Source organism: Gopherus flavomarginatus, chromosome 2, assembly GCF_025201925.1.
Source record: "Gopherus flavomarginatus isolate rGopFla2 chromosome 2, rGopFla2.mat.asm, whole genome shotgun sequence".
NCBI classification, from domain to species: domain Eukaryota; kingdom Metazoa; phylum Chordata; order Testudines; family Testudinidae; genus Gopherus; species Gopherus flavomarginatus.
The window spans coordinates 66,024,961-66,048,573 of record NC_066618.1 but is presented as its reverse complement, the minus strand read 5'-3'; the positions used below and the strand labels follow the sequence as shown (position 1 = coordinate 66,048,573).

Here is a 23,613-nt window from a genome sequence, read left to right as displayed (position 1 = left end):
GGACACTTCCTATTCTTAGGGATGATGAAGAGAGCCACCTCTGGCAGTTCCCATCTTAGGGATATGCTATGGATAAGGCCCTTCGGTTTTGGTTTTTATTTTATTTAATTTTTCCCAGGAATTTTTCAGTTTATTTTGGAGGACTGAAGGATGGGGGGGAAGTATTCAGTAGATTAATGCTTTGATGAATGGAATTCAGTGTGGTTTGCTGCAGAACTAAAACACAATGCCACCTCTGAGTTTAAGAAAACAGTATATCTGTAATTCTCAAATAAGTCTCTTCATTTGAATAAAGAGTTTATTGTTGTAGATGTGGAACTATTAGCCTATAAATAGTTATATTTAATAATTGGGCCACACCATTTGCAGCGCATACACTCAACTACGTGTTTTTCTGCTATTGTTTTTTCTTTTTATTTTTGAATACTTGTGTTCTGAAACATTCTGATACAGATTTTCGTTTTCTTCCCATTTTAGTGTCAGATTTAAACCATTATCTGCTAACAGCTTGAAATGTGTACGTGGTGAGTGTGAGATTCATCAGTACGTTCAGATGCACACGCCCTTCAGAGCGTATGTGCGTGCCTGTTTGTTTGTGTGTAACTTCTAGACTAATACATAGCCTCACTTCAACAGGCAGCTTTTCCTATACACACAGACTAACATTTTATCCTAACACACATCTTATGCAATGTATTGTAGTTTCCTAATAAAACAAGTTTTTTATATATATATTTGAATGATACAAAAGTAGGGTGAAAATCAGGAGAGGAAAAAAAACAAATACTTTTTGTAAAGCCTGGGGGGGGGGGGTTGTTAAAAATCAGTTTAAACTGAAAACTAAGGGGCTTACCTGTGGAGTACTTGGGTGTCTTAACTCCTATTTGTAATCCTGTGAAAAGCATCTGCTGAGGATATCAGCTGTGGTGGTCTGATTCCCTAAGAGGTAGACTGCTTAAATTGGGATCTGATGAGCTATGCACAGTTTCCATATTTTCATGGCTTCGGCACACAGAAAGGGGATCTTATGCCTCCTTGCTTAATACAGAACAGACAAGATACGTTGTCTAGCATGACCCTGATTGATTTGCCTCTTATGAGAGAGAGAAATGAAGACAAGTGTTCCTGACGGATCAGAGCTCCAAAAGATTGATGTGGAGATAGTGCAGGTGGACAACTCAGGAAACCTGAATTGTGAGGGTATTGAGGTTGGCTTGCCACCTCAACCGTGATGCATCTATTGTTAAAGTCACTGAAGGGACTGGGTGACAGAAAGGAACACATGACAGATATGGAGTTGATTCTTCCACTATCTAAGGAGTTCCTTATTTGTAGACTCACCATCACCTGTCTGTCCAAAGTGTGTCTGACTGGAGCAGTGGAAATATGGCCTTCTGGGATTGGTCACAAAGATGCAAGCTGCCATGTTTCCCAGGAGCTGAAGACTATTCCTTATTGTGATTGGAGGTCACCCCTGAATTGCCCATACCAGACCCAATAAGGATAAAATCTATCTAAGGGAGAGTAGGATCAGGCTCTCAATGAGTGCAAATATGCCCCTGCAAACTCTGTCTTCTATATAGGGGTTAATGTAGACTTTTTTTATATATATATATTCAATTGCAGATCCTAACTCCTGGAACAGATGAAAGACCATCTGGTTGGAAGATAGCACTCCTTCGTAGGAATGGCCCTTGAGTAGCCAGTTGTTGAGATATGGGAAAACTAGGATCACTTCTAGTTGGAGGTAAAAAGCCAGGATTCTTGAGAACATCCTTGGGACCACAAAAAGGCCGAAGGGTAGCACTCAGTATTGGAAATAATCCTGCCCTATAGTGAAGCATAACTATTTCCTGTGTGATGGGTATATTGTTATATGGAATTATGCAGCGTGCAGATTGAGGACTGAAAATCAAACCACCTCCTCGGTAAAAGGAATTATAGCTGCCAGAGCCACCACCCTGAACTTTTGAGACTTTACAAACTTTTTTAGAAGCCTTAGATCTAAGATTGGTCTCTCCTTGTGCCAAAGAAGGCCAGAGGGTAAATACTTTTAGTAAAATCCCTTGCCCTTGTGAGGAGGAAAAACCTGCTCTATTGCTCCTAATCAAAGGAGAGTTCACGTCTTACCTCAATAAGAGCTTGTGAGAGGGACCGGGAGAGGGGATGGGAGGGAGTGATGTAAAATGGATAGTATGACCTACTTTTCTGTAGTGATCCACCTCCAAGCATGTTGGAAGTAGGCATGGCAGTCCTCAAAGGGGAAAGTGGACTAATGGGCACAGTTTGTAAATCCAAAGGTTTGAGAGGATTCGAATCCTCAAGCAACCCATCAAACCTGTTGCTTCAAAGATGGTAATCATGCAGGGCAGGTGGGTGGCCCTCTTTCTGCATGACTACCATCTTTGGATTTACAAACTGTGTGCCCTATGTTCTTGTGGCAGATGTTCAATAAAAGCCATGAATCTGTTATCTGTAAGCTTAAATTTGGCCATGATCACCTGATAATTTGTGATCTGAATGCAGGGTTGCTCACGAATAGGCCTTTTGCCTTTTCTGATCCTTGTCATATGCGGTAGACTTAGAGAAGTGCTATCCTACCCCTCATTTACTGCATCCACCACCAGGGAGTGAGGTGGAGTGTGGGAGAAAAGTAGTATTATGATCCCCTTACTTTTTGATCTGCCCACTTAAGTGTGAGCAGAATAATCGCAGGTGTCTGCCATACCATCTTAGCCGGATCTAGGAGCATCTCATTGATGGGTAACACCACCCTGAAAGTTGTTGCTGACTGCAAGACATACACCACTTTGTGCTGTGAATCCTTGTTCTCTTCAAAAAGAATTAAGAGTGTCAGCTATCTTCTTTATGAGATCTTGAAATCACCAACAACCATCAGCTATGGATAACCGCCTCATCTAGAGAGGAGTATGAAATGGATGTTTGAGGGGTGGCCTCCTCTGCTCTAGCTTCTTGTTCCTGAAATCTCTCCTCCTGTGAGGGGTAGGGGAAGAGAGCGCTGTACAACTTTGTCCTCCTTATTAGATGGTCCCTAGTCTGGGGGGCGCGTACAGAAGTGGGGGTAGCATGCAAAGTTGGTTCAATCACTCTTGATAATGAACCTGGATCTTCCCTATGACTTTCAGAGAATGTGTTCCTAAAGGGATATGCTTGAGAACCCTGTACAGAAATAGAAACAGAGGAGGCCAACTGGATGTCTCCTCCATCTCATCCAAAGGAGAAGCACTTGCAGAAAACAGTGGAGAGTCCTGTGGTACCAAAAGGACAGTAGTCTGGAGATCAGGGTCTCAGTACTGAGACACACTCAGTAGCCATGAAGAAAGGGAACTCCAGTTCGTATATTATCAAGAAGTAAGTCTTTAAATGTATCTGGAACTCCTATGATACCAAATAAATAGAGAATTGGTACTGATGCGGTACTAGAGACCACAGTCGCTGAAGCTGATGTTATCAGCGATGGTGGGCATACTGAAGTAGATGCCAGTGGCATCTGGTGCTGTACTTTGCTCAGTGCTGAGAGAGCAGCATGCATGGGTACTTACTGCTGGCCTGAATGCACAGGTACCAACAGCTGGGCTGAACTTAACTGTGGCACTCCCAAGTGTCTGCTTTCCCTCCTTGCTGGTGCAAGGTGCTGAGGCCTTATTGGAGCCATCCCTCTCCTTCATGCTATGTGACTTTATGGCCCCGTGGTTACCAGAAAAGGATTCCTTCAACTCAATGATACTGAGTAGAAGAGATCGCACCAGGGACCTGGCCTACTTTGGAGCTGGCTCCCTAAGGTGAGAATCCACACTCCTCTTTTTGGAAGCCTTCCCTAAAGCCTCCAAAGTCTTCCAAGATATCTCTCTGGTGACAGATATACTGGGAGGAGAGGCATTGTCTCCTGACCTGACTCAGAAGCTGGCCAAAGGGAGCATTCTATCATTAGCAGTCTGAGTTTACTCTCCTAGTTTTTCCTTGCACTGGAGATGAGGGCCAGGCAGAAGTTGCACTTCTGGGAGACATGGGACTTCCCCAAGCAACGGACACACTTTAAATGACCATTGCTCACAGGTATAGTCACTCAGCAGGAGAGGAAATGTTTGAAATGTGATGAGCCAGGTATACCCTGCCAGGAAAAAAAGGGGAAAGAGGAGTAAAACAATCCTCTCACTGCTTAAGTACACTAAGATTGTTTTTATAGTTAGTTGTTAACCACTATAGAAATATTAGAAAAGCTAAGTCCATCCACAGTGGACACAGTAGAACTCCATCTCAGGCTGAGGCAGTTAAGAAGGAACTGAGAATTGTTTGTCCTTACACTCTTATTTTGCATTGGTATCTGGCACGAGGAGGCATAGGATGCATGCACAGGCCAAACAGACACTTCTAATTGAAAATCTCTTATCAGGAGCTCAAGAGGTGCATGTGCACCTGAAGCAAGCATATCTAGGGATCCTACTCAAAGAAGACTCCTTAATTTTCGTAAGAAAGTTCTACCAGTCCTGAATCTGCTTCAAGACAAACTTGAGTGCTGAGGTTGTTTTCAGATTTTGGTGGCCCACACAGCCATAACAAGACTTGTGCCTTTACTAATAATTTTATCTTTAAAATGTGTTCTGTTTATATATTTTATATACTAGTCAATAATGTGTACTAAAAATCAGTGCTCAGTATTTTGTTACACTATTTTTTAAGAACCCTTGACAGTACTAGACTTCCTCAACAGAATTACAAGACTTAAAAGAAAACGGATGATGTAATGGCTGCATACGCAGATGTAATTTGTCCATGACGACTAGTTTTAGTTAGGAAAATCCAATGTCTTATTAAACACTGGCCACATAAATGAAAAAGGGAACTGCAGACAACACAATTCTTTAGGTCTTCTCTTCTAGAAGAGAAGCAAATAAGTATTTGAGAGTAAGTCATCTCTTACTCCAGCTAACCAAAACTTTTTGAAAAGTAAAGTTAGTAAATTATGTAATTTAATTGGTTAAAGAAACATAGGGGGAACACCACAGACTCCATGAACAATTTTGTCTTTAATGTAACAAGACTACTGTACAACAGGTGAAAACCAAATTATTTTATCCGAAGGAACATATTACTTTCTTGGTTTAGTTAGTACATACTTTAAAATAATTCTTTAAATATAAAATGTTTTTAGATATACATACTGATAGTTACATAGTGGAAAGAATGTGCAAAATTAAAATGTAAAAGATTTTTAAAACCCTAGTCCAAAAAAAAAAGTACTATTTGATTGTGTATGAAAACATACACGACGAGTTTCTCCAAAACAATATTTTCTACTAAGTGCAAATTAAACTGAATGGTAGTGATTTTTAAACAATTATTTTTTAGTCATCCTAAGCATAACAGTTCCTTTCAATTAATAAAAATACTTCCTTAAAGCATAAATGTACTTTAAAGTTATTCTCTACTTTTACTTATAAAATGTTTGTCTTAAAGTATTTGCCATAAATTATTTTTTGTTGCAAGCATGTAGTCTCTCAATACATGCAACTACATTACATTTCTGTAGTAGATTAGAAAACTATATTTTCATAGGATAAATTATGTAATGTTCTGAATCAACAGTTATCCAAAGAAATACTTCAGAAGGTTACTATGAGAAACATCCTTTTATTACCTACTGTAAGTTTTAATATTTAATCATGCTCCAATTATCATGGTCAAGAGAAACCTCCAGTCAGTCTATGTAACTAACAGCACCAAGAAATTAGACTTTGTTTCTGAGGCCAATCACATCCAAGTTGTCCCTGTGTCCTTACAGGTTTCACTAAACAGGGAATAAACACAGACACATATACAAGGTGGATTTTTTTCCTTATAGAATATTAGATTAAGAGAGGCTAACCTGACAATTGCTGATAGGCCAAAGATTTACCTTAACTCCAATTACACTGTAGAGTATCGTATACTGAAAGTAGCATTTAGATATCTGCATTAAGTTATATGAAAGCTGCATTTTCTTTTCTCTAGGTGGACTGCCTGGTGGAGATGTTTTTTAAGCTTGACTACAAAAAAACCCAAACAAACATTACTTATACTTATCTAGTCAAAATTTAAAACATTCTGATCGAAGTGCGTCTGAACATGCTTTTCAAAGCCTTGCTGATCATAGTCAGGAGGGAACTGCTCACTGCACATGGGGCACACCTTCCAGTGACTTTCAACATGTTCTTCAAACTTGCTCTGGTCATAGTTAGGAGGAAACATCACTTCACAAAGGGGACACTTCTTGTGCACATCAAAACTTGGGAGAAAGAAAAAAAGAAAATGAAACACTGACACAATGTATCACTGAGTAAAGCTGAGAAATAAAGGTTTGATCCTGTTGCCACTGAAGTCAATAGGAGTTTTGCAACTGATTTAAATGGGAGCAGGTTTAGCCCCCTAAGTATCCAAGTAAGGTTTTACAGTTAATTAGAACAGACATTAGCTGAAATGTTCAATGCAGTTTAAATAGTTTTATACTGAAATTTCAAAATAACATGGCACCAAAAAAGGTTACATAATTTTGACATAATTCCAGCTACTACTGAATGCAAACTCTTCTGAATGTCTTAATGGCCAAGCAGGTTCTTAGGAAACCATTCTCTCTGCTCATAACTACTTAGTCTGCTCTTAGCAAACATAACACTTTATAGAAGTTCTTAACTTAACCTCACAATTAGGATGGCAAGAAAAAATGCCATTTATGTGCCAAAAATGTTGTCACGCTTTGTGAAATGAGGCACAATGCCAACAGTCTCGAACTGCACATCTAAGAGTGAATTCCCTGGGAACAATGAACACTGCTCGGAAGTTCTGAACAGTAATATTTTTTCTTTGAGTTGATGACAGTGCTGAAAGATACGACAAATTTACCTGGAATCAAAACAAAAACCTGTTCCACGCTCATGTAAGAGAAGACTTGGAGGATCAAGAGCAGAAGGTACAGTCTCATCATCATCCTATGAAAAAATACGTAGTGTTATCAAGAATATCCATGAGAAAACGTGTTCTCTCAAACACATCTTCAGAGAAAACTTGGACTAGATTTTCATCTTTTACTTTGGACCTTCTGAAACACTATTTTTACTGGAACAGACAAAAACCAAGGAACTTGTTAATGAATATAAAAAGCTAAACAAACTGCCTTTTATAGTGTAGGTGCTTGGTCAAATCTGTGCCAGTGATACTAGAACACTCCTACTAATACATTGATTAAGGATATACATTGGTCACCTGACTGCAAATGCCTGGGGCCATATCAGAACAAAAATCTTATGTTAAACCAAATGCAAGGCACCAGACTATGAGGCACAACAACATTTTATGAAGGACTAAAACTCAGAAATAAAATTCAGATTGAAAGATTGAGTCTAACTTAACATCCTATTATCTAGAATTTCAATGGGGAAAAAAATCCATTGATTTAGATTCATTCTTGCTTCTCAACAGTACGTTTTGAGTGATCTGTATATGCTGCTATCGCCAGCCAAGCATGTCACACATTTCACACTGCAGTCAGGCACATCAGCTAAATTGCCCTGTGTGGCTGCTACCTCTCATCAGCTCTGTCAATTGTCTCTTCATTTCATGAACGTTAACAGCACATAAACAGCTGCAGCAGGCGCTGATGAGGATCACTATGCTGATAGACAATCAAGTTTGCCTCAGAGCTTCTATTAAGAGTTAGCCCCAGTCAGGTCCGCCACTGGAAAATATACCCAAAAAATCTGTCTGTGGTGTGAAACTCTAAAACTGAATAAGCTGCAGGATACCCTATAGTACTTCAATTTAGTTCTGACAGTTGAAAAAACCAGGGCAGTGCTGTGTTTTGTTTTTTAATCAATCATAATGATGTCGCAAATTTAGGATTTGCTTGCACCACTGCTCTTGTGTAACACAGGTGAAGGAAACAAGATACAAAGAAAAACCTTAAGGGAGAAGAAAAGAAAAATTAGAGTTGTGTGTGTTTTTGACACTGTATGAAGTACAAGCCTACTAGTAATAAACTTGTCTTCTGCATATCCTCTCAGTTCCATTCTGGATATGGATACAGAAACCAAGAAGCTTTTCTAAGTAAATTCTGCTTATTTATAAAAGCCTTCAGCAAAACCTATAAAACATTCTGGAATCCAATCTCCTAGGCCTAGTCTACACTGGAGAGGGGCGTGTTGATGTAAGATACGCAACTTCAGCTTCGGAAATACCGTAGCTGAAGTCGACATACCTTATTCCGACTTACCTCCCGTCCTCACGGCACGGGATCGACGGCCGCAGCTCCCCTGTCGACTCCACTACTGCCGCTCACTCCTGTGGATTTCCAGAGTTGACGGGGAGCACATTCGGGGATCGATATATCGCATCTCGACGAAATGCGATATATCAATCCCTGATAAATCGATTGCTGAACGTACCCCTAGATCAGTGTTTCCCAAACTTGGGACACCGCTTGTGTAGGGAAAGCCCCTGGCGGGCTGGGCCAGTTTAACCGCCGCATCCGCAGGTCCGGCTGATCGCCGCTCCCACAGCAGGTAAACAAACCGGCCCGGCCCGCCAGGGGCTTTCCCTACGCAAGCGGCGACCCAAGTTTGGGAAACACTGTCCTAGATCATTTTTCTCCTAGTACTCAACACAAGCATGAAGTGTGAACAATGACACTGGGAGTCAAGATTTTCAAAAATTCATGTACAAAAGATACGTGCAGCTGCATGTCTACTTTGCACAGACAACTCATATCTACCTTCAAATTGCACTGGGTTCTTTATTTATTTATTTATTTACTTACTACACAGTGTTCTCAAGAAAAGTTAATGGAAACTAGACAGATTTGGAAATTCCTTCAATAGTTTTCTCCCCCTCACTCTCTGAACAACAGCTGCTTAATTTCAACCATTTAATATTTTCATTAAGCAGCTAGTGGGGCTTACTGCAGCAGATGCTAGAGACAGACATGTTGTCCTATCTAACATGCTTGCCTAGCACCTGCAGTAGAAGGGGCATATGGATTGTAAAAGCACTATTTGTTCCTTTTGTCACCAATGAGGAGAGTATAATTATTAATAGAGGAAAACTACTGGTTAATATCTAAAGTGTTTCTCATTACACAGTAAAAGTTGTTATTGCTGAAAAGACAGACACACACAAACAAATGTGGGGAAATCATGTTCTGAGCAAATCAGAACTATTCCACATTACTGTTTAAATATTTACCATGAGAAAATAAACACAATTTATCTAAACATGGATATTTATACTACAAATACATACCTAGTTTAATTTAAATCCCTTAAAACTGAATTTCTTTATAATCCTTTCATTTTTATAGCTAGAAGGCCATTTCTTGAACACTTAGCATTATTTCAATAGGTCTGTTAACAGTATTCTAGACAGTGAAACAGATGGCATTTCCCCCTAGAGATAGGGCTCTTCAATAAAGAAAAAAAATTTGTACCAAGAGTCTTCCATCAGAAAATACGGTTTTGACAAAACTGAAGTTTTTCGCCAAAATTGGAAAAAGCATTTTGAAAATGTCAAAATGCCCCATTTTGAAACTAAGGGCTTTGATTGTTGGTTTCAAAATGACTTCATTTTCAAATTCACTTTACATACACGCGTGCGCACACACACACAAATAAATAAAAGGGCTGAAAACAAACACAAATGTTTCAAGTGACAAAACAATTTGTTTTCATAATTCAAAATTTTTGCTGTTTATCCTGATTTGGCATTAAATGTTTTTAAAATCTCAAATTTTTTCACAAGACAGAAAATCTGTTTTCTGATCAGTTCTCTTCCTATGCACCCTCCCTTCCATGCTTACATATATCTGTTGTTTAGTACAGAGCACCAAACCAGAAAACATGCTCAGAAGCTATGCATTGTAATCACACTGTTAATCTATTTAGCTTCTTAGGGTCAGCAATCAGGATTTACCAGTAATAAATATTAATTCAAAATGTCCTTAGCAGAGAGTACTAAAGATGAAGGAGTTAATGACTACCAGCTGTATGTTAACAATTATGGATGGGCAAAGAGACTCCCCACCTTCATCATTCCAGTTGCACAAATTATAGTTAATGCTATCTACTTTAGAAAGAGCACTTGTGCAGTCCTGAAAGAAATCATTAATGTGCCTTACTATTAAAGCATAACTGTCTGTAAAGAAACATTAGATAATTACCGAGAGGATTTATTATTAAACACTAAGCTTGGTGTATCATAAATTCTACTAGGGTTTTTAATATCACAAAAGAAAAAACAATTATACTTGTAAATATAATTCCAGCAAACATTAAAATGTATAAAATGGTGCATACTGAATATGTATACTCTGCACCATATATTAATTACTCATAATGCTAGTCAATGCCTCCCGTTCAATTGTGGAAGCTGTATCAGCAAACAGTGGATTATGCCTTAGGTTCAGCTTCACTGCGTGTGCATTTCTGCTCCATTAACGCATCCTATAGCAAACTAGATTTTATCAGAATTAACAAATTATAATCTTTATACTGAGGGTTTACCAGGTTTAAAGTATTCCTTAAACATATCAACATTTACTCCCCACGGTATATAAAATTTTGCCATGAGAGATGCTTCAGCATTTGTTTTACATTTCTCTATCTGGTAATTACGAATTTTGCTCATAAGTTCTTGATCTTATAGGTCATTGTTAATTACTCAAGCTAACAGTTCTCCATATTTCCTTGTGCTTTATTTTTGCTGTCTGTATTAATAATTAGGCTGTCCATTAATTGCAGTTAACTCAAGCAATTAACTTAAAAAAATTGTGATTAATCACACTGTTAAACAATAGAATACCAACTGAAATTTATTAAATATATTTGATGTTTTTCTACATTTTCAAATGTGTTGTAATAGAAATCAATATAAAATACAAAGTGTACAGTGCTCACTTTATATTATTATTTTTATTACAAATATTTGCACTGTAAAATATAAAAGAAACAGTATTTTTCAATTAACCTCATACAAGTACTGTAGTGTAATCACTTTATCGTGAAAAGAACAGGACTAGTTGTGGCACCTTAGGGACTAACAGATTTATTTGAGCATAAGCTTTTGTGGGCTACTTCATCGGATGCATGCAGTGGAAAATACAGTCGGAAAAGTGTGTGTGTGTGTATACACACACAGAGAACATGATACAATGGGTGTTACCATCACACACTACTGAGAGTGATCAGTTAAGGTGAGCTATTACCAGCAGGAGGAGAGAGAGAAACTTTTTGTAGTGGTAATCAAAATGGTCCATTTGCAGCAGTTGACAGGAAGGTTTGAGGAACACTGTATGTATGTGGGGAATAAACATGGGAAAATAGTTTTACTTTGTGTAATGACCCATCCACTCCCAGTCTTTTTTCAAGCCTAATTTAATGGTGTCCATTTTGCAAATTAATTGCATTCAGCAGTCTCTCATTGGAGTCTGTTTTTGAAGTTTTTTTGTATTATAATATTGTGACTTTTAGGTCTGTAATCGAGTGACCAGGGAGACTGAAGTGTTCTCCGACTGGTTTTTGAATGTTATAATTCTTGACGTCCGATTGGTGTCCATTTATTCTTTCATGTAAAGACTGTCTGGTTTGGCCAATGTACATGGCAGAGGGACATTGCTGGCACATGATTGCATATATCACATTGGTTGACGTGCAGGTGAGTGAGGCTCTGATAGTGTGGCTGATGTGATTAGGTCCTATGATGGTGTCCCCTGAATAGATATGTGGACAGAGTTGGCAACGGGCTTTGTTGCAAGGATAGGTTCCTGGGTCAGTGTTTTTGTTGTGTGGTCTGTGGTTGCTGGTGAGGATTTGCTTCAGGTTGGGAGGCTGTCTGTAAGCAAGGACTGGCCTGTCTTCCAAGATCTGTGAGAGTGATGGATCGTCCTTCAGGATTGGCTGTAGATCCTTGATGATGCGCTGGAGAGGTTTTAGTTGGGGGCTGAAGGTGATGGCTAGTGGCATTCTGTTACTTTCTTTGTTGGGTCTGTCCTGTAGGAGGTGACTTCTGGGTACTCTTCTGGCTCTGTCAATCTGTTTCTTCATTTCAGCAGGTGGGTGTTGTAGTTGTAAGAATGCTTGATAGAGATCTTGTAGGTGTTTTTCTCTGAGGAGTTGGAGCAAATGCGATTGTATCGTAGAGCTTGGCGGTAGACAATGGACCGTGTGGTGTGGTCTGGATAAAAGCTGGAGGCATGTAGGTAAGTATAACGGTCAGTAGGTTTCCGGTATAGGGTGGTGTTTATGTGACCATCACTTATTAGCACTGTAGTGTCCAGGAAGTGGATCTCTTGTGCGGACTGGTCCAGACTGAGGTTGATGGTGGGGTGGAAATTTTTGAAATCATGGTGGAATTCCTCCAGGGCTTCTTTTCCATGGGTCCAGATGATGAAGATGTCATCAATGTAGCACAAGTAGAGCACGGGCGTTGGGGGACGAGAGCTGAGGAAGCGTTGTTCTAAGTCAGCCATAAAAATGTTGGCATACTGTGGGGCCATGCAGGTACCCATAGCTAATTTGAAGGTATAAGTTGTCCCCAAATGTGAAATAGTTCCGGGTGAGGACAAAGTCTCAAAAGTTCTGCCACCAGGTTTGCCGTGACATTATCGAGGATACTGTTCCTGATGGCTTGTAGTCCATCTTTGTGTGGAATGTTCTACATCCATAGTGGCCAGGATGGTGTTTTTAGAAAGATCACCAATGGATTGTAGTTTCCTCAGGAAGTCAGTGGTGTCTCAAAGATAGCTAGGAGTGCTGGTAGCCCTACACTATGTGATATATGCTGTCATGTGCCAGCAATGTCCCTCTGCCGTGTACATTGGCCAAACCGGACAGTGTCTACGTAAAAGAATAAATGGACATAAATCAGATGTCAGGAAATATAACATTCAAAAACCAGTCGGAGAACACTTCAATCTCCCTAGTCACTTGATTACAGACCTAAAAGTCACAATATTACAAAAAAACTTCAAAAAGACTCCAATGAGAGACTGCTGAATGCAATTAATTTGCAAAATGGACACCACTAAATTAGGCTTGAATAAAGACTGGGAGTGGATGGGTCATTACACAAAGTAAAACTATTTCCCCATGTTTATTCCCCACATACATACACAGTGTTCCTCAAACCTTCCTGTCAACTGCTGCAAATGGACCATTTTGATTACCACTACAAAAAGTTTCTCTCTCTCCTCTTGCTGGTAATAGCTCACCTTAACTGATCATTCTCGTTAGAGTGTGTATGGTAACACCCATTGTTTCATGTTCTCTGTGTGTGTGTGTGTGTGTGTGTGTGTGTGTGTGTGTGTGTGTGTATACACACACACACTTTTCCGACTCTATTTTCCACTGCATGCATCCTATGAAGTGGGCTGTAGCCCAAAAAAGCTTATGCTCAAATAAATTTGTTAGTCTCTAAGGTGCCACGAGTACTCCTGTTCTTTTTATTGTTCAGTGTGTAGCCTCATGACTTTACTGCATATTATTCAAACACCACTCGGGGGTTTTTCTAGGGCACTATTCACTATAGCATTCAAGTGCTTCACTAACATTTTATTTATCTGCAGAACACCCCTCTGAGGTGAGAGAGTATAATCTCCATTTTACAGAGGGGAACTGAGGGACAGAGATTTGGGTCAAAAGTTTCCTCTAATGTTAGGTGCCCAATTTGATACATCTACTCTGAAAAATCAGATCCTGAATCAGCATTATATAAGATTTTATAAATACATTCAAAGCAGAGCTCCACTGAATTAAGTTGCAGCTGTGAGCACTCAGCAGTTCTGCAAATCAGACCCCATGGTATCAAGCTGGACACCCAGAAAATGAGAAACATAATTAGTAACCACTTGTATAAAGTTTGGTTTAAGTGGCTAGCATCACACAGAAATTCAGGGGGGAGGGGAAAGGATATTGTCAGTTGCTTTGACTGCCTATACAACTTCTTCTATCAGTCTCTAACACGGACGATAAGGTTGACTATGAATTTTTTCCCACTCTTCTTGGCTATAAGTCTCCTTTTATCTAGAATACTGTCAGAATGAGCACTCTTATTTACTATCAGGACTACTACAATTCTCTCAAGCTCTTTACTTTGTTTCTCAAGATAAGTAGTTCTGGGGTGAGACTGGAGAGGCTATAATGTGCTCAGACAACGATCTTCTATCACATTTACAGGCTGAAATTCAAACACTGTCCTCTTGGTTTTCCAGCCAGTTTGTGGACTTGTACCATTCTGTTTCCCAGACAAAGCCATTTAATTTCATACATGCACACACAACTCAGGTATTGTCTTCTCCTCCTTGCCACTATTTACAGTTGGAAAAAAGAAGGCGTGCTGGATCCAGGACACGGTCTGGAAGGTCGCCCTCAAGCACACCCTCAAAATGCCTGCTTATTACCCAGTTGGTTGCGGGTAGAGCTCGAGTGAGCTGAGAGGGCTGGCTGATGGTCTGCCGGCACTTATAGCCTTTGCCCTTCTGTTGGAAGGGCTCTGGTTGAGGTTGGACCTGAACCTGCAGGACTGCTGCGGCTTAAACCGCTTCCTCTCAGGCCCCGGGGGAGTGTAAAGGCCCACAGAGCGCAAGGTAATCCTAGCGTCTTTTAGGCCATGTAATTTACTGTCTGTTCCAAGAACAGCGCCAGGCCATGGAATGGGAGGTCCTGGATGGACTGCTGAACCTCCACCAACAGGCCCGATGACTGCAACTGGGATGCATGCCTCATAGAAATAGCCGAAGCCACGGTCTGGGCCGCAGAATCTGCTGCATCTGAGACTGCTTGGAGGGCTACCCTGGCCAGTCCTGCCCTCATTGAGAATAGCCGGGAATTCCTTCCTGGACTCCTTTGGCAGCGAGTCCATGAACTTACCCATGGACTGCCAAATACACCACTACCTCAATATAACGCCACCCGATATAACACGAATTTGGATATAACACAGTAAAGCAGTCTCCGGGGGGGTAGGGCTGTGCCCTTCGGTGGATCAAAGCAAGTTCAATATAACACGGTTTCACTTATAACGTGGTAAGATTTTTTTGGCTCCCAAGGACAGCGTTATATCAAGGTAGAGGTGTACTAAAATCACAGCAGCCAAGCAAGGCCTGATGGTTGGGCACTCTCAGCTGGAGGCTGGACATAGAAGATTGAGCCTCTTTGCCTCCTTTTTCTTAGGCGTCAACCCCGATTGGCCTTGTCTATTCTGCTCATTGACTGCGGGTCATAACCAGTGAGTGCAGGGCAGGATGAGTATAAAGATATTCAAAACCCTTAGCAGTGACATACTACTTTCTTTCCACCCGCATAGAGATGGGGGGCAGGGAGGAGGGTGTCTGCCACAGGGCCTTGAGTAGTTTCACCACTCCTTCGTGTACTAGCAATGCCAACCTGGAGGCGCACTTAATACATTGAACAGGTAATCTGAGGGCTCTGCCAGCTCCTCAGCTTCCAGCCCCAGTCTGATGCCACCCTCTTCAAAAGCTCTTGGTAGGCCCTTGCACCATCCTGGGGGACTGCGTGCTTTCGTCTCATCTGGCGAAGATGACGAAGTGGCAGAGCTATCTATGATGAGGTCGCCAACTATCTTTTGGATGTCCCTGAGACCAACCAAGGCCCCTGCGATGGTTGGGGAAACCCCCAGGGGTTCCATAGTTGCCTGGAGGCCAGCCGGCCACTGGTGGCCCAGAAGGGAATGCCAATGTCCCCTGTGGGTGACCTTGGCTTGCAGGCAGGTCTTCCTCCTCGGGCTCTACATACTTCCTCCTCACTGTCACAGCCCAAGGAGGGAGAGACTTGTCTGGGGGACCAGAACAGTACCGAGGCCACCTGTCTACCCTATTCCTGTCGGCTCTTTCTGCGGCCCTCCACCGGGAGGACTGCTCTCCGTGACTCCAGTGACTGGTGGATCACCAACAATACCCTGGCGATCAATGCCTCACACTTTGCCACTCCGTAGACCAGGACTGAGACCGAGAGGGTTGCTGTCTCGGAGACCACTGACATGCTCGCGGTGATAGATACTGGCAATCCAGAGACCAGTGATGGGACTCCAATGACCAGCTTCTTGACCTGCCGGAGCAGTGCCGAGGACTTGGAGACTGACTCGGATGCTCCCAGCTCTGAGACTCTGGAGACTGGTGATGGGCCTCTGCAGGTCTGCACCAGACCACTGGCAATTGACGCCGGGACTCCGAGAAACACTGCCTGGAGTCCAGGGACCGACACCAGGAACTCTGGCAAGTAAGCCAACCCCCATCCAGGGACTGGTGGCACTGTTCAGGCGAGTGCTGGCAAGGTGCCCCCTGCCACGGTGAGAGGTGCCACATTAATGGAGACCACTGGAAGGGTCCCAGGGCAGGTTTACCCCTCGAACGGGGCACTTCCCAGAATGATGAGCAGGTCTGGATATGGGCTCAACAGCTCAATGGGAGCTGGAGCCTGGCCACTGTCCAGAGGGGAAGAGCCACCCTTGTGGGTCTTTGCTTTCCTCCGGCTCTCTCCCTCCCTTTACGGGATGTATGAGAACACAGTCTCCTGGCCCTTCTTTGCTTTTTTCGCCAGTACCGGGGATGGGGACTGGTGCTGGTCAGCAGTTGGTGTCAGCAGCATGCTCTGCACCAAAGCCACGGTGCTTGGAGTAGAAACCGATCTCATCAGCTTCAAGGTTGGTGCGAGGGCTGACTCCATAAGGAGCGCTCAAAGACTAATGTCCTGCTCCTTTTTGGTCTGTGGCCTAAAGCTCTTGCAAATGCGACACTTGTTGCGGGTTTCCCCTAAACACTTCAGGCAGCTTCTGTAAGGACCACTGAATGGCACAGACTTTTTGCAGCAGTCACAAGGCTTGAAGCCCAAGGACCAGGGCATGTGCCATCCCTAGGCTAAGTCCCGTACGGGACTAATTAACTAATTAACTAATTCTAACTTTACACTAAGGAAGCTATTAACTATACAACTTTAACAACTATATACAACAAATTTGCTGCTAGGTACAGTTGAGATAGGAAAGCTCGCAGAGGCCAGGAGACGTTCCAGCACTGTCACAGGCAGTAAGAAGGAACTGATGGAGGGGGAACCAGCTGTGTCCCTTATACCAGTGCATATGCACGCCACTCCAGAGGGCGCCAGAGCTGGTCCCCTACAGATACACTGAGGGAAAAACTTCTGACACCTGTGCATGTGTCGAGCACACACAATTACAATGGAACCTATAACAGAATGGACGTGAGCAAGCACTCGAAGAATTTTGATTTATTCACATATATCCTCCTCTCTCTTATTTGGAAACTAATTATGTTTTACCATTCTCAGTCTATTTTCATTTGACAGGAAGAATATCAATTCTTATAGTATATTAAAATATAAATTGCTATTTGATGTGAGAAAAGAAGTATCTTCTTGACACATTTATCTGAAGTTGTTTCCTATTTGAGCATATTAGGTTCCTTCCATCTCATTACAAAATCTAAGCTGTGTCAGCAAATGAGCACAAGACTCTAGCACTGTTTCTCTGGGGTTTGCGAAAGGGCAAAACACATAGATCAGGAAGAACACTCTGCTAATTAAACTGCAGCAGATGACTCAAGAAGAGAAGAGCTTGTCACAAGTAATGTCTATGCCAAGAATGATCAGATTAAATATGCAAAATGTGAAGAAAAGGTGGGCAACAGCACAAAGCTGATATTCTAGACCTTAAACAGGCTGCAATAGTTCTGACAGTTTCCCTAATTATTCACAATAATGGACATAGGGTTCAAAAGGCAGGAGGAAGAAATACATTTTTCTCTATTATAGGTGCTGAGCACCAAGGCTAAAATCATGCCTGTCTGAACACTGATCAGTTTCTGCAAAGGTTAATAGCAATTAAATGTGGCAAACTAGACTAAATGAGAAACAGGTCATGATACCACAGTACTTGCAAAGAGCACAATACTTTGTAGAAAACTATTTCTGAAATATTTCTTAAAGTAGCAAGAGCATCTAGAAACTGAAACACAGTAAAAAAAAACTGTTCAAATTAAAACACACATATATAGTTTAGGTACAGTTTTCTTCATAAACCAGTTCACTAGCCCCCATTTTTCTTTTTTATACAAGAGTATCTGAGCTAACCAAATAAAACAAAAAAAATAAAGATTCCTAACATCCTTTAAACGATATGTTTGACCCTAAAAACTCCTCAGTGCCAACAGTAACACTAGCTCCTGACAGGCCTGATAAACTCAGTAGATCCAACACATTGCTTTCGTAGTACTTTATTTATCCAACGAGGGTCAAGTGAGGTATCTAATAAAAGTTTACATCATACTGCGTCTCATAATAGTTGCGAGATGGATGGAAGGATGGATATTTAAAAGGTTTCAGAGTAGTAGCTGTGTCAGTCTGTATCCGCAAAACACAGGAATACTTGTGGCACCTTAGAGACTAACAAATTTATTTGAACATAAGCTTTCTTGGGCTCATGTTCAAATAAATGTGTTAGTCTCTAAGGCCTTGGCTACACTGGTGCTTTACAGCGCTGCAACTTTCTCGCTCAGGGGTGTGAAAAAAAAAAAACCCTGAGCGCTGCAAGATACAGCGCTGTAAAGCGCCAGTGTAAACAGTGCCGCATCGCTGGATGGGAGCACGGCTCCCAGCGCTGCAAGCTAAACCCCATCAGGATGTGGAGTACATGCAGCGCTGGGAGAGAGCTCTCCCAGCGCTGGCACTGTGACCACACTTGCACTTGGCAGCGCTTTAAAGTTTCAAGTGTAGCCATACCCTCAGGTGCCACAAGAATTCCTGTTCTTTAAAAGGTTGTGTATGTACTGAAAAGATCTTTTAAAATCTGTCCCAGGTAAGGTGGACAAACAGTTACACCAGACAAAGGGATGTAGGTTCACCTATTTGCCTTGGTTCATATGTAGATTAAGCATTGTAAGCCAATACAATGGAAGCACTGTTTTGCATATAGTCAACAAGAGGATGAGAAGGCAACTTAGAGCCAACCAGGAGAAGCAAAAAGACAGTTGGTTATCTATTCACTGAGGAAACAAAGAGTGGAAGGTGTTCATGAACTCTTGGATTCTGGGTCAGTGAAAAACAGCTAGCTGTACAAAAGACTGAATCCTTGGGGGAAATCTACTTAACTACATAGAAAAAGTAACTGTTGATAAACACAAACCCAGGTTTGTGTTCTAATTTTTGTTTCCATTATCCTTATTTACGATCTCTTAAATTTTAGCCTTTGATAATAAGCATTGATAACACAGAATGGCACTTTCCGTAGGGTTACCATATTTCAGATTCCCAAAAACAGAACACTGCCTGTGGCAGGGGAGTAGAGCTGGGGTTGCTGGAAGGGGTGCCTGCAGTGGAGGTACTCAATGGTAGTGGGACACAGTGTTGCTCCCTGTCATGGTGGCAGGTAAAAGGCCAGGATGCAGCAACAGTTGTCATTCAGCACCTCTTTGCGGGACACTCTCCTCAGGGCTGGGAATTGGGGCCTGAGTGAACGGGATCTGGCAAATGTGGCTTGCAGGGGAACAGAACAACCTGCTGCAGATGCAGGGGAGGGACCGATCAGCTGCCGCTTGTCTGCTCAGCAAAACCCACAGACATTTCCTGTTATTTGAAAAATCTGTCCGTACAGAGAAAGGAAGCTCAAAAAAGAGGCTATGTCCAGGAAAAGTCGGACATATGGTGACCCTACTTTCAGAAGCACTTGGGCTGGGGCTCACCTACTGTTAACTTACAAGACAAAGTAAGGGGTAGCAGAGCCCTGAGGAGATTGTTTGGGTGGTGTTGGCAAACCAATACTCAGTTACGCACAAGCAAATCTTCCTCTTACTGGAGGCAGGAGGGTAACTCTCAGTCCTGGTCACCCTGAGAAACAGAGATGACCCATAACTCTTGATGGGGGTGAGGGAGAGCGGCCCAATTTAAGGGGAGGGACACATGACCGCTCCATGTGTCACCTCTGGCCCCTTTTCCACCACCCCTGCGCCCCCCACACCCCTCCAAGCCGGCACCACCTTTCCCTCACTCCCCACTTACTTCTCCCATTGTATCCCTGCTGTGGGCCAGAGCGGGCTCTGTACACTGACTGCCAAGCAGGTAACTGCAGTTGCAGGCAAAGAAGGGACAGAACTCAGAGGTCTTCCCCACACCCCCTCTGGGGGAGCTGTGCTGCCACCCCTGTCTCTCTTCCCTGCTCCAAGCACCTCCTAGGGGGGTTCAGCAAGGGCACTAGGTGCTGGTGCCTTTCCCAGGCACATCCCCTTCAGCTATGCTCAGCCCAACTCCCACCCTGAAATGCAATTCTGTTCCCCCCCACACCCCTGCAGAGAAAGTGTCACACTATGAAGTCCTGGAAAATATATTAGCAAACAATACCATTTTTACTTTACCCTGTTTTAGATGACAGACAAGAGTCTCTGCCACTTCAAACTTTTGGTGGTTGAAAAGGCCAAAATGGAAATTGTTTCTATGTTTAATATTTTCATTCTGTTTAAATATTTCTTTGATTCTGTATCTCTTGCAAATCTGTCTTCATAAATGTACACCTTGCATTAAACTATATGCTAGACATTTAATTCATAAACACTGGTAACATAATCCTCCAGTTTTTGTTTTGCCTTCAGTTTCAATTAAGTTTTCATATACTGGGGAGAGAATTAAAAACATCTGTGTTCTACAAGAAAGGCTGTGTATGTAATGTTAAGGAACAGGAATATGGTTATATATTGAAATAGCAATATGACTTGAAATTAGTTAACTTTTTTCTTTTTAAATATTAAAGCAATCAGAGGCTATGACTCCAAAACCAAAATAAACTGGTATTAGAATTCAAAAGAGATTTCTATAACTTGAATTTTCATCATTTTGTGTGCAAACTGTTCACCTTAAATAGTGCTCATCACATATTTTTCAATAAAATTTCAGTTCTGATATGCTTAAGCGTATCAGAATTTTTAAATGCTCACTATAGCCAAGCAATTGTTAGCTCCTGGATGCTGATTAATAAATGAAGGAAAAAACAACAAGTAAGCTAACTCACATTGATATCCTCAGGGTCTTCCAGACCATCAGGCCGACTAAGGTTGCGAGCAGGCTGACTGCAGACTACGTTGTCTTCCAGTTCCCAAGAGGAAGTCCTTACAGGCAGCCTTTGGAGCTCCTCAGGATAAAATGCACCATCTGCTCCATCTGAAATAGAAATTAGAAGAACAGGCCTCTTATTTTATATAAAAAGTTCTGTTCAATACAATTAGTACACTTTTTGTCATATCAAAATAATAATGAAATCAAAATTTCAAATGTTTTCAGTTTAGATTTAATAAAACTAGGAGTTCTCAACCAAAGCCCAAAATCTGGTAAACAGAATGCACAACTAGAACAAACTTCAGTGTGAGAACACCACTGTTCTTGTATCCTCTTGAAAGTTTTCCTTTTAGTGACTAGAGTTGACAGACTTATTAATGAATCCAGCCATTTCCGACAAACATATTATATGCCAGGATATCAACAGTCCAGTCCTGTCTCTACATAAATAAAATGGCACCATTATTTTCAAATTGTGAGACAAAAGAAAGCTGAGGAATATAAAACTTTACAAACCTCTTGTTTCCTGGATTGCATAAGGGTTTCCAAACTGCAGTACTGGTAGTCTACTTGGCACTGCAGGAACCAGTCCACTCTCCTCTGAGTATGGACTGAGAAAATGTAAATCTTGCTGAGAAATCTGTCCCTTAGTTATCCTTTCAGCTTGATTTTCCGGACTCCTGCCAAGTTCCTAATTAACAAAAAGTTTTAAAATGTAATTAACACATGGAGTCAAATTATCAAATGTTTTAAATACTGATTAAATAGTTTAATTAAAAGCTTCAATTTTTAAAAAATAATTCCAATATTTATCTGCCAATTTTCAGATCCACCTTTCATGACTTGACTGAGTAACTCCAAGTTTTTGTTACATTATTAAATATACTGATAACTTATTTGTAAGAAATTTTATTTTGAAGTTCTATCATCAATAGTTGCAATCTCAAGAAAAAAGCCAAATCACCAGTATTGTTCATACAAATATCTACTTTTACAAAGCAAATAAAAAAATCAGTTATAAAACACAGAGGCTCTGCTTCTTTCACCTGATCTCTCCTTACAGCTGAGATGATGTGCATATTGTGAACAATTCACAAATAAAATTCCTGTTTTATCTCAAAAACACTAACAGTGGTTCCCAAATTTGTTCCGCCGCTTCTGCAGGGAAAGCCCCTGGCAGGCCGAGCCAGTTTGTTTACCTGCCGCGTCTGCAGGTTCAGCCAATCGCAGCTCCCACTGGTCAATGGGAGCTCCAGGCCAAGGGGAGCTGCTGGAAGCAGTGGCCAGTACGTCCTTCAGCCCACGCCGCTTCCAGCAGCTCCCATTCTCTGGAGCAGCGAACCGCGGCCACTGGGAGCCGCAATCAGCCGAACCTGCAGACGCAGCAGGCAAACAAACCAGCCCGACCCACTAGGGGCTTTCCCTGCACAAGTGACAGAATAAGCTTGGGAACCACTGCACTATAATTTAGGAACACACCGATTATGCAGAGATCAGATACAGGCTTGATGCAATACTCTAAAAATATTTCTCTTTTAATAGATGCATAAAAAAAAAACTTACTAGATATATTGGGCTGGATCATCTGCTGATATACATCGGGGTAGCTCTGTTGACTTAAATTAAGCTATCCCAATTTATACCAGCAGAGGTTCTGGCCCACTGGGTTAAAGTTTCTTGCTTTCAGTAAGAGAAGAAGAATTTTAAGATGGATGGGCCTTTATTCCACCCATTTCAAACCAGAGAAGAAACAAAACAATGTAACTGGAGAAAAAGTCAGAAGTTGTCCTAACTTTTTCTGTCCTACAATTTGTAGGCTGTTTATTTATAAATCCCAAGGAGCAATCAAAAGAAGTTCAAAGTGCAGTGTCTACTTTCTAAAAGTCTGAGACACTTTCTGAAAGTGGAAATGTCCCATATGCTTATAGTTTTTTTTCTACAATATGGAAACATTTTTGCTAAAAACATGATGGCACTTAATACTTTAATTCCAGCATCACCTAAGATTAAAATAGAATGTACATCAAAGTGCTTGTAAAAGGTGCTATAAAATAGTCTTAGCCATAAACTGGATTGCTAGGGTAGAGACTGATTAAAAAAATCAAAGGCTATATAAGTATGTAAATAAAACAGAAACTAAGTAATTTTATAGGTTTGAAGAGACTAGAAATGAACATTTTTAGCATGCTATGTTTAGTGACATTTATAAACAAACACTGATAATGGAGTATAAATTGAAAAGCTGTTTACTATACTATGCTTAACCTTTTAAATCATGATTTCAGTCTAGCAGAGCACTTTGATTCTTCTTTGGAATTGTTCTAGCAAATTTATAGATATTTACATTAGAAGCTTTTATAAGCTTCATACAATATTTTTATAGTTGCACTCCTCCTTATGTGTGTTACTTAAAATGATTCCCTCCAGCTAAAAATGATTCCTTCCAGATAAATAGTTGTATCAAAATCCTGACATTCACTTAGCTTTTCTATGAATT

General features: G+C 41.2%; 1 protein-coding gene across 1 annotated transcript in view; it reads right to left on the bottom strand.

Moving 5' to 3' along the window:
- Nucleotides 1-5,029: 5,029 nt before the first annotated feature.
- TAX1BP1 (Tax1 binding protein 1) overlaps nt 5,030-23,613 on the bottom strand; it is a 78,641-nt gene continuing 60,057 nt past the window's right edge. The window contains exons 15-18 of the mRNA XM_050938617.1: nt 21,633-21,807; nt 21,073-21,221; nt 6,901-6,986; nt 5,030-6,286 (exon numbers count right to left, since the gene is read on the bottom strand). Coding sequence (XP_050794574.1) covers nt 6,085-6,286; nt 6,901-6,986; nt 21,073-21,221; nt 21,633-21,807 — 612 coding nt within the window. The 3' untranslated portion in view covers nt 5,030-6,084. The remainder of the gene's footprint in view (nt 6,287-6,900; nt 6,987-21,072; nt 21,222-21,632; nt 21,808-23,613) is intronic.